Here is a 12,690-nt window from a genome sequence, read left to right on the forward strand (position 1 = left end):
GACCTCGTATTACTTTTCACTGGACGACTGCAGCTACCACAGGGATCCTTCACAGGCCCAGGGTTATCTTCTTTGTCTCCGCACACAGTTAATAAGATATGAAATGATGCTGTTGAGTTGTGGTAGTAAGACACTGGGGAATTTCCAAACTTACTTTTCCCATAAGTCCTGATGAGTTGTTCATAGTTCAGCCATACTGTGCATGCACATGGTACAGGATGCTTGGTGAAGATGCACATGAGGGAACAATAGCTGGTGGGCACCACACAAAAGCTGTCATGCAGGTCATAATGGAGTCGATCGAGTGTGTCGTGTGAGTTGTAGCTGCTTACAGTCTTATGCTGAAACACTGACTGAAGACTGCAAAAGGCCAACGCATGATCTGTCAAGAACTCCCTTGCAGTGCCCTCAATCACATGAGTAGACAGACCAGTGAAATCAGCAGGACCAATAGTACTCCAAAATTGTGTACATGTGTTCTTATTACTCTTCACATGATGAAGATATAATAATGAAACGAATTTTCTTTCGGAATGATGAAGCAAAAAGCCCTGTTTTCTTTTCATGGAACAGACATAGCTCTAGTATTCTCCTTGTGTCATGCAAAATCCCATATACTTTGAACACAAATTTTGTACACGCCACTTTTGTCATTTATCTTTGGCATACAGCATTCAAATTAAGCACATGCATTTTCCTTATAGCAAAGTTGTGTTCCGAAGAGTGACGTCATGATGACGTCATCGTGGGTCACGTGACGTCACCACAAACTTGCATAATTTGAAGTCCTGTGTCTACACACGGATCTTCTACACCAGGATAAACGACTGCCGGAAAGTTCTGGTTGGACGCGTGATAACGGCTTAGGCGCGTGACGCGCACGCGTTTAGCGAGGGGGGGGGGGGGGGGCAGCGCTCGATCTGAGAATGAATACATGAGTATACGTCAAAATTACCCAGCAGTCTTTGAGACGGTGGCACATATCCGGTGCGTAGTTCGTATCCCTTAGTTACGTGTGCGGTAATCATAATCCTCATCAGAGCTAGCTAGAGAAAATTGTGTTTTGTTTAAATTCGTGCCGGGTTAATTACGACATGGATACGGAATGGGACGACTTCGATGACGGGATAGACTGGGACCAGTTTTGTTAAAAACAGACGTAGGCCTAGAACATTCTGAAAAATTGACATCCACCAGCAACATGACATGCATGAGCAGCGAAGTTCATTTTGAACTTGAACATGTTGAACTTGAACAATTTCAAGACACCGCTTCGGTCACCGTGACGACGGACGTTGGTGGAGATTCAAGTTCCACTTCCAGGACCTTCGAATGTCCTGAATGTAAACGACTTTACAGGTCCTCATCGGGGATAACCCGTCATTTACGGACACACGATCATTTGGTTCATGTGAATGGTACGCTCAAATGAAATATCAATCATTCATATAGCCTTAGCTTAGGGCTTAGGCCTAATCGGTAATCCCGATGACATAACACAACTGGTAAAGGTAAAGGTAGAAGTGACACAACTACCACAACTCAACAGCATCATTTCATATCTTATTAACTGTGTGCGGAGACAAAGAAGATAACCCTGGGCCTGTGAAGGATCCCTGTGGTAGCTGCAGTCGTCCAGTGAAAAGTAATAAGAGGTCTCTTCTCAGGGAAGACTGCAACAAATTTTGGCATCTGAAATGCATCCCATGCGCACTGAACATGCGCATGCAGCTACTGGGTTTTTTTTTTGTACTTGGACATTTTCCGGTGACACAAATTTTAGTCTGGCTCCATGCCAACATTATCGTTGTAACTTCGTATTCACAAGATAGGGAATAGACCATTTTACAATTTCGGACTTTATTTCCCTTTTAAAAAAAATCCTCCAGAGCCACAAATCTGAAAAAGAAAATGTACTACTCTGCAATAAAATGTTTCAGACATGTTAAAATAATGAAACTTGAAAGAAGAATATTCTTATTTTGGGGGGATGGGGGAACAAAAATTTAACATTTCACCAGCGGGGATCAAACCCGAATCTTCCCGCTCATGAGATCTGTTGCTTATCCATTAGGCCACAGGTGCTACACAAGTTGGTGGTAATTTAATATATCTTATAATTCAGCCCTCTCTTAGAAAGTACAGCGCCCTTATATACTTGTATACAAGTACAATAATTGTACTTACGGTAAACAAATGTAATTTATTCCCGTTTGTGTAATGGAGTGTTGCATAAGCCCCCAAGGTAATACTGCAAAAAATACATTGTACTTGTAGCGTTTCGAAGCTGTTTCCTGGAGTTAATTTCTTATACCTGTCTGTTTGCAATGCATGCGCCTGAACATTCTATGAGTAGACTGTTTTAAACATTTTCTTCTTATGACATTTTACAATTTGAAACCCTGACCCGATCTTCAGTTCCCATAATAACTCACCCACAACTTCCTGGAATCCTTGTGAGCATATGAGTTCGACCAGCGATTCCGTGTAGTCTTCAACAGATGTGGTACATCAGAAATGAAGAAGATGTGGCGGCCAAATGGTGGATACGGGTTGGGGGTTTTGAACACTGAATCTCCCATCTTCGGGCTATTAAGTTTGATTGGTAGAAGCGCCGTCCCCTGTCACTGCCAGCACATAGAAACCATAGCTCTCTAGGAGACGGACTGCCTTCCAAAACAAATGGTACAGCTGTTCTGCTGGTAAGGTTTTGCACGGAAAATGAGCAACTTCAAATTTGAAATTGGTACAAATGCCACGAACCATTAAGACCATCATGTGAGTAGCTAGCAGAGGTTCTGGCAGATTTGTGCTAGTTGGTTCAGTACATCGCTTCTCAAACTGCTGGAAGTCTTCGTTTACTTTGTCAACATTTACAAATCCCAGCATTTGACCAGTGTGCTTTTCAAATACAAGATCATCTTTGATTTTAACTTCATCCATGAGAAGCACAACCTGTTTCTGGAACTAATGCGGATCCCCAATTTTCGCTTCTTTAGCCATATGATTTAGGATGTCCACCTGGAACCCATCTCTAGCTTTTGACCATTGACTGTAGTCCTGAAGGGTGCTCATTGATGGCAAATGCAGAATACCAGACTCCTTAATGGCACTATATGCTGATGAACTTCTACTCCTTATGTACTGTGGCGTGATGGGGTGGGCCGACACCAGTCTAATCCCCTTATTTGGTAGTGTTTACTTGTAATTTTTTGGTAAGGAAGTCAGGTCGTGTCAGCGGACAATGTCTCGTGGTGTTGGCGGGAGTGGCCGCCAATCGGAGCGCGCTCGCTGTTGCTGGGCGGGGCGAGGCAGGCCGTGACCGCACTTGCGATCTGTGTTTCCCGTACCCGCGTATGCGTGATTGGTGTTACCGGGCAGAGGTGAAGGGTTGGCGGCCAATCACGGCGTGATTGGGCGTGGCCCCGCTACCCTTGCCGTGGTACTTGAGCGCATGGTCGGCCGGGCGTGAGTCAGTTGCGTAAGTTGTTCCTCAGTTCTGTGTATGGAGCGGGTTCAGTATAGTGTACGAGTGGAGTTCCAATTATCCGTGAAGAAGCTAGCGTTTTGCTTTGGCGAGGCCGTGTGATGTGTGGTGCAGTGTACCGGTGTTGACGCTGTTTCAGCCTGACTTCTCGTACCGTGGTTGAACGATTGTACGGAGCGCAGAGCCCCGTGGTGTGACCCAGTTAGCTTGGTAGGACCGAATTGCTTTATCGTGTAATTTAGTGCATTTTTGTGCGATTGTTGCAGTTGAGTGTTTGACTTACAGAGTAGGGTGACTAAGTACAGGCATAAGGATTTGTGTCGTGGGTTCACAGAGACGTGCGATAACATAGAGGGTCGACCCAGAGGTTGACATAGAGGCCTGGGAGGAATAGTCACAGGTAGTCAATAACTGTACTCGGTCAAGTTTATTGTCACACGGGTTTTGTCGTATACTGATCAGCTAAGGCGCTCAAACTTATATAATCATAACAATCCAACGATGATAACCTTATAAATCAAAGAGTTCCCAATTAAGTCAGAATTGTCCGTGATTAAATAAACCAATCTTTTCCTTTCCACAAAGAGAATTGTGTATTCCTGTGTCCAATATTTCTGCAGTTTCTTCGTCTGTTTGTTCTGTTCTGTACTACAGTAACAGGGCCTGGTAATCAGTATCCAACTGGGCGGTAGATTTCCACCAAAACGAGCTTGCATCCCTGGGCCTAGAGGCTGCTCGAAAACTTCCCTAGGTTCGAGGCAGAAAACATAGTTTGGGGTTAGAGGAACTTTCACCTCAGTCGGTGATTGCCTTCCCTGACCTCTGGTTTAAATTGACCTCGGGAGATTCCGCCACAGTACAAACACCAACGAATCAGAAGAGGATGCCATCTATTTTCTTTGGCGCTTTTTCTCTGATTAGCTTTCTTCTGTTCTTCCCACCAAAGACTCATGATGTCATTTTGAAATCTATCCTTATGTAAGGAGACTGTATTAGTAAGATCCTCTGCTAAACTATCGTCCACCTGAATGCTGTCTTCAATGAGTGAAGCCTCGACCCTTTGAAGCTCTTTCCTTGCTGCGTATTTCTCCTTGTTGCTTGACTTTCTGGAGTTGCTTGTTGGTCAGGTACCTAAGGTTTATGCTTTGTATTTGAGATGGTGATTTGGTAGTGTGAAGTCCTCGAAACACCTTCAATCGGAGGTACTGGCGGAGTTTTATGCATTGATGGCATCGTGACATTGTTGAAAGAACAGTGCATGCCGTCGATCTTACTGTGCTGTAGAACCTCTCACAATTTGCATTTCGTGACCCATAGTCTTGATCTACACATGTATTTGGTACATTGGATAAACATTTCAAGTATCTGTCTTTTACCACAGCATACATTCGCCACTGTCAAGAATTGAATGACAACTAGGATAGACAATAGTGACTGAATTGACAATGGAAAAATCTGTGATGGTCGAACATCAGCTGTATCAACTTGATGACCATTCACAATGACTTTGAAAGTTCCATCGAGGAACAGATGAATTTGTCTACTAATCACAGGAAAATGAGAACTCACAAAAATAAAATAAAAGCAATTGCCTATTATGTCTCACCATCCAACCTTCAGGGCCATTACTGTTCAACAATTTTTTGAATTTTTGCAAAAGCACTTCTGCAGGGGAACTCGGTAATCCAGGGCCATCACCAATGGGACTCAGTAATTCAAGGCCATTATCCGTGGGACTCAGTACTCCAGGGCCATCACCAGTGGGACTCAGTAATTCAAAGCTATCACCCGTGGGACTCAGTACTCCAGGGCCATCACCCCCGGGACTCGGTACTCCAGGGCCATTACCGGTGGGACACAGTGCTCCAGGGCCATCACCCGTGGGACTCGGTACTCCAGGGCCATCACCCGTGGGACCCAGTAATTCAAGGCCATCACCTGTGGGACTCGGTATTCCAGGGCCATCACCCATGGGACTCGGAAATCCAGGGCCATCACCAGTGGGATTCGGTTATCCAGGGCCATCACAGGTAGGAATCAGTAATTCAGGGCCATTACCCGTGGGACTCGGTAATCCAGGGCCATCAACGGTGGAACTCAGTAATCCAGGGCCATCACCCGTAAGACTCGGTAATCCAGGGCCATCACAGGGAAGACTTGGTAATCCAGGCCATCAACAGTGGAACTCAGTAATCCAGGGCCATCACCCGTAAGACTCGGTAATCCAGGGCCATCACAGGTAGAACTCAGTAATTCAGGGCCATATCACCCGTGGGACCCGGTAATCCAGGGCCATTACAGGTAGCTCGACTCAGTAATTTAGGGCCAACACCCCTGGGACTCGGTAATCCAGGGCCATCACAGGTAGGACTCAGTAATTCAGGGCCAACAACCGTGGGACTCGGTAATCCAGGGCCATCACCGATGGGACTCGGTAATCCAGGGCCATCACACGTGGGACTCTGTAATCCAGGGCCATCACACGTGGGACTTGGTAATCCAGGCCATCAACAGTGGAACTCAGTAATCCAGGGCCATCACCCGTAAGACTCGGTAATCCAGGGCCATCACAGGTAGGACTCAGTGATCCAGGGCCATCACCCGTGGGACTCGGTAATCCAGGGCCATCACAGGTAGAACTCAGTAATTCAGGGCCAACACCCCTGGGACTCGGTAATCCAGGGCCATCACAGGTAGGTCTCAGTAATTCAGGGCCATTACCCGTGGGACTCGGTAATCCAGGGCCATCACCGGTGGGACTTGGTAATCCAGGGCCATCACCGGTTGAACACAGTGCTCCAGGGCCAACACCCGTGGAACTCGGTAATCCAGGGTCATCACCGGTGGGACTCAGTAATCCAGGGCCATCACCCGTGGGACTCGGTAATCCTAGGCGATCACCAGGTTTGGTCGCGTATTTGCGCCTGTAGTCGATTTTTGCCCTTCTTATCTTAGGCGTGTTCTTGGCTGACCTAAAATATGAAATACAATTTTATCACTAGTAATTAAAATTGATTTCAATATAATGTATATATTAATCGTGCGATGTCACCAGTATGTCGCAGCATTATGTCTGAACTGTTTACTAGCCTACGTGTCACATAGAGTAAGTGTGTGTGAATATTACACATTTTTTACTTCTGATGAAGTTACCATTGCACCTGCACACTATTGCACATGCACATGTACATCTGGTACATGGGCGTGTTCAAGCATTCAAACCGTGGACAAAAAAATGAACAAAAGAGAACATTATCCGTGATTCCCAGTATACATCTGATGTATATGCACATGCACACTATACATGCACACGTGCATGCACATACATGCACATGTACTAGCACCAGTGTTGTAGTCGAGTACTTTTTTCCGAGTACATACAAATGTACATGCACACCATACATGTGTACATGCACACTATACGTACACATGTACATGCACTAGCACACATACATGTATTTTGACTCACCTTATGCACATGTATGACCCTGTACATGCATGATGTACATTGTATGTAGGTACAACTGCAATGGTGAGTCCCTTAGAATAAAAAAATGCTTTATATTCAACCAATATTGATGAACAATAATAAATAATTTATAAATAGGCTACCTTAGGCCCCCAAAAAAGTCTCCGGTTTCTGGTATGGAGCTTTACCATGGTGAAATTGCTTTATATCTAAAAACCAATATTGATAAACAATAATAAATAATTTATAAATAGGCTACCTTACTACTCATGTGGCCTATCACGCAGGCATTGTCAGGCCGGCAATAAACGATTGAGAATATTTCTATTCCCCTTGGATGGGCTGCTAGTCCATCGCAGGTTACTCCCCAGCTGATGCCGGTAGTATTTATACTCCTGGGTGAAGAGAGGCAGGTGGGGGTAAAGTGGCTTGCCCAAGGACACAGCATATGGCCGTCAGCTAGATGCGAACCAGTCAGTCCGCAGCGCACTGAAAAGCCGTTCATTTTATGTGCGCTGTATGCATGGCATTCCGGTGCGTGACCTCGTTTTGAATACTTAATGAGCTGTCGACGACGCATGGAATGTGGTCCGAAATATCCATTTTATTAGTCAACTATCAATATCATGTATATTTTCTTTTAGATAGAGAACCATTCTGTTATATTATTAAATCAGATTGGAAATTACGTGAAATTTAGAGGGAGAAATTTGTAACGGAAAAAAACCTTCGAATCTCAACGAATTGGCCTTCAAAAAACGACGGTATTCTCCATCTTCTGACAGCGGCCACAGCTCAATTTCACACCAACGTCAGAGATAATGCTATATTTTATCCAAAAATTGTCGATTTCGCTTTGATCTTAAGCTAGTCTAGTCAGGGCGCAGAAAGTTATAACGATCTTCAAAACCCAGCAACGAAACATCCCGCCATGACAGTGCGTCGTTTTCCCGTGCCCTCATTGGCCCAAAATGACGTCATCACGAAAGATTTCATAATAACGTGTAGTTCATGTATCCATGTTACAACACGCATGTGGAATTTTGTGCAGGGACTTATGGTAGGTTTTGAACTATTTTGTTGTCGCTGTAGAACCCTTCGGAAATTATTCATCTGTTAAGTTAATGTGTCCAGAGCCAATGTAAGTTAACACTATTAGACTTTTTTTTCTTCAAAATTGTATCCCCTTTATCAAATAATAAAATCCAAAATATAAAAAATGTACATGTGACAAAGTTGAAGTTATTTTGGATATTTTTTTTCTGTTTTTATTGAAGACAATTTTCAAAACACAACTTATTCAAATCGTATAAACTTTGAATTTATGTTATGAACCGTTTTATATAAGAACTGTATATTTTCATATAAAATGCCTGTTGTATTTTTTTAATTCTAAATTTTAATTTTTAATTGGGCTGACTCATCTTTGATGACAGTTTCTACAAACGTTTGTCTTGACCAGGACAATTTACTTTTATTTTTTAAATAGATTTTTAATCATTGTCCAAAGATATTTATAATAAACTAAATAAAAATAAATAAACTTACATGTACATGTACTTGCAAGCATTAACATACTAGATCAGTTTTGTATAATATTGTTACACCATCACATCCTTGCTTTGAAACACTCATGGAAAACTCAGATAACTTCTTTTCATGACATCGCACATCACAAATTGCAAATACATGTGTTAATAATACCCATGTTTCCAGCCAGAATAAAAATCAGCTTGCATAAAGAAGGGAAAACATTTTTTTTTAAATGAGTTTTGGCATACGCGTCCATGTCTGACAACATCTGTCTTTGGATAAGAAATAAACGTCAACAAAAATCAATAGCAAAAATATCATCAACTCTCCTACAATCTAAAAACTGCTAAAATCTGGTAGTAACAGGTTCAATTTAAACAATTTACAGTGAAGTGAAGATGATAACAATAACCACAGTTCTGGCATAGTGTCACTAATCACGATTATGTACATGAAGCAATGTTTACATGTAGTAAATTTGAGATAATCTTTGGTTGCTGTCTTTGGCATGGTATCTGTGGCATGACTTTAAATAACCGTGTTTAACATGGCAACAACAAATGGTGATGATGTTGTTTACACAACGCAGTACATATAAAGGCCGGATCATACTCTGCGAATGCAAATTCAAATTGTTGACGTCACGGCACTGCAATTTCACAAAAGGTGAGCATGTTTCAATTCCGTCAAATTTGAAGCGAAGGTTTCATGATGTCAATGTCGCTTTCCATTCGCTACAAGTATATGAACCGACCTTTACACTGAAGTACAAAAATCATAAAATCTGCACACAGGAACTTTACTGCATGAATCTGAGTCTCAGAAAACATTCTTGTGTGAGAGATGATAAATTGTCAATGTCAACGACATAAAATGAGGACCATGCCAACCAAGGCACTGAAGTGAACGTGACGGTTCCCGTGTTGGAGGCGATGAAACTGTCAACGACAACTGAGGACCGAGGCATTGAACTGGCTGGAACAGGTTCCTGTATTGGTAGTGAAAGAAAAAATATGAGGATTGTAAATTTATCGAAAGGATTTTCTTCACGACTTTTCTTTGTATGACCAAAAGCAAATTAGTGTATAGCCTAAATGCACCGTATGTTGTATAGTTTTCCCAGGGAATTTTCCAAAATTAACTGAAGAAAAACCGTTTCGGTAGCATTAAGAAAAAAAACTTACATTATTTGTAAATTATTTAAAAACAACTATCTTCATGAAAAGCAGACATCCATACACATGATAGAAGTTGATAGAAATGGATTTTGGAGTAAATAGCTAGGAAGCTGAACAAAAATTTATGATCCCATCTTGTAATGAAATGAATGATGCACGATGATTCATACTGTACACGCTCCGCATGTACAAGCCGAAAGAAATGGTCGAAAAACTTCAAATCTCGCGCACGAAAAGTGTCGCAGAAAAAACTACAAACATGTCGCCACAAGCTAAAATACATATCAAACGAAAGCTTATTGCTTCCTTAATCAATGTGTGGTGATCATTTTCGTCATTTTTTTACCTAGTCCAGTCAGGGCGCAGGAACTACAAACACAACAAAAAATAATCCTCAAAATCACACCCCAACTTCGAGTGAACAAAATTCCGCCAAAAACTTACTGAATCTCGACATATTTTATATCATTCAATTCAGAAAAACGTTCGCTTTCGACTTACCACGCCATCTTGGAGACCCGCTACTTCATTTGCAACGTGTAGTTCATGAAAACAAAGCTGCTAAACTCTCGCAATAACACGTGTAAGTCTCGTGGCCGATACGTGACGTAGCCCGTGCACACAAAGTTCGGGATTTGACCTCATTATCGCGTGCGCTGCGCACTGACTGGCACCCCTGACTCCCTCATCATGAGTCACAAACCCTCACCACTCGCACCAGGCACAATAGACAAATAAAATAAGGCCATGACCGTAAATAAAATTTGGTAACAAATGCAATGCGTGCAATACACGCTACGACATTAATTGTCTGCAAAATAATTGACTTGAGAGAAAAAAACGTAATCTGGCATTATTTGACTGCTGTAGGTCAGTGTTCAATCGTGACCATGTGTGCAGTTTACTAACTTGAAGAAAACACACAGTACTAGTGCTGCTAGTGTTACAAAATTACAAGACAAGTTAACAATCATATCAAAAATGTCAAATACTTCCCAAAAAATAAGTGACAATTAATGTAGACCTTGTACTATTGGATTGCTGATTGGACACATGGGAGTTTACAATGACGAATACATGTACATGTACATGCAGTTATAGCATGAAGGGGTTTCCTTTCTCCGTGGTTATAGCAACCCCTGCTCAACTGATCTCAACCCAGCTCATTATATTTGTGAATATTCATGATCCCACTTTTTTTGCCTTTATTACTGAATTCTAATAAGTGATGACTACATAACTATGTTAACGCCGAGCACCATATCTTCAGCTTTAAAATAAAGTATGAAATGTCTCATTTGCTCTTTCAGTTCCGGACTACATCTTCCGGAACTTTTTTGATGCAAGCTTAATTATCATGAGATTTGGGCAAACAGTGTTCTCCGTGTATAAATCTTAAATTAAGTAAGCGACATTAAAATGTTAATAAAAAATGTTTGTAACAATTAAAAAAATACAAACACTGAATTACAACAAGCACTTGTTTTCATATACACATTAAGTCTAAAAAAAAAATGCAATAAACAGGAAAAAAATCGGCTTTTATATCAACAAAAACAAATGTAATGGGCAAAAAATACAAAAGTCATCGGGAAAAGAGTCATTATTTGTCCTTTTATTCCCCGGGTAAATATTTCATCTATGACGACAAAATCTTCACAATACCATTTGTTATATCTTGAAGTATTTGTTTTTTTAACAGTTTTGTCACAAGCAAAAGTACATAAGAAGTAGACTGCTTTTAGTTTTATGAATACTTCCGTTTCAGATGTCATGCGAAAAAAACAAACACAATGGCGAAGGTGAAACATTCGCGATGTAGCAAGGCCAAATGTCAAAATAAAACGTCTCCCAAAATGATGAAATATACGTTTCTACTTTGAAAATTACGTATTTTCACCTTCTAACAGACTGAAGTCAAATATAAAGAGCAAATTGTGTGTGGTACCTAACTCAAAATAGTGAATTTTCTAAATGACCTTACCAGGCGCGGTCCATGCGCCGTGTTATTTTTTTAGGCACTGCTGAGTTGACGGGTGCGAGATCTGACGGGTTTCAACGAGACTTTCATCTGGGGAGCCAGCTGTTGGCGATTCAGGGCGCGCGCGCGCCTCTTCTCTGCGTTATCACGTGCCCACGTTCAGCGTATTTTGTACATGAACTCGGAACAGTCGTTTGTCCTGGTGTAGAAGATCCGTGGTCTACAGAATTGTAAGTTCGATTGAAACTTGGTATGTATTTAAAGATCGAGATGTGTTATAGGTAAAAAATTGAGGTGACATCATTGGTTTTGTTTTGTTTTGTTTTATTCACATACATCTCGTTGCCCGACGGCCAAATTGGATGCATGTTACACATAAAAGAATGTATTTTATAATACATCAACACAAAAATACATGTCTGTGACCTGTATAATGATGACGTCATGATGACGTCATCTTACGATTTATTATGACTGTTTGAATTTATTTTACCCGTAAGCCATATCTCATCAACGGAACAAGCTGAATAAAACAAACTTGTCGTATTAGGTTCGTTGGGAAACAGATATATGCACAAAGCTTTGAAAAAAGTGTGACGTCATGGTGACGTCATCAAACTGCGAATTGTAAAAACACATACAAGGGAAGGTCCGATCGGCATGGAACTTGGTGGGTAGGTAGATATGGTTCTACTGTGCAAACTCCGAAGTGACGTTACGATGACGTCATGGGTGGATTTTTAATGATTTTTTTAAATATTACAAAATATATTCCGCTTCCAAAATTGTACACTTTCTTTCATCGGATTGACTCCAAGCTTTTTTCAAACCAAGACCACAATAACAAATATGGACTGACAAGTGTTGTAAAGATGACGTCGTCGCATGGCATGTGACTTCATGTGATAAAGCCTTATTTTAAAATTATTCTATTCAAACCATTTTGAGCAACCTTAACTGTATCAAGCACTCTAAAGAATGACTGCAAAAGGACAGACACAACATAATCATTTGTAAACTGCAAAAAGGCCGTATGTTCTGT

The 12,690-nt window shown here is 41.4% G+C and overlaps 1 protein-coding gene across 1 annotated transcript; it reads right to left on the reverse strand.

The window, feature by feature from the left end:
- Window positions 1–5,858: 5,858 nt before the first annotated feature.
- LOC119724022 (RNA-binding protein 12-like) lies at window positions 5,859–6,967 on the reverse strand. The gene is made up of 2 exons (XM_038194944.1): window positions 6,957–6,967; window positions 5,859–6,459 (listed from the first exon to the last, which is right to left on the reverse strand). The coding sequence occupies exons 1-2, from the start codon at window positions 6,965–6,967 to the stop codon at window positions 5,859–5,861; spliced, it is 612 nt and encodes a 203-aa protein (XP_038050872.1).
- Window positions 6,968–12,690: the final 5,723 nt, after the last annotated feature.

This window comes from Patiria miniata, unplaced genomic scaffold, assembly GCF_015706575.1.
Source record: "Patiria miniata isolate m_02_andy unplaced genomic scaffold, ASM1570657v1 HiC_scaffold_17, whole genome shotgun sequence".
NCBI classification, from domain to species: domain Eukaryota; kingdom Metazoa; phylum Echinodermata; class Asteroidea; order Valvatida; family Asterinidae; genus Patiria; species Patiria miniata.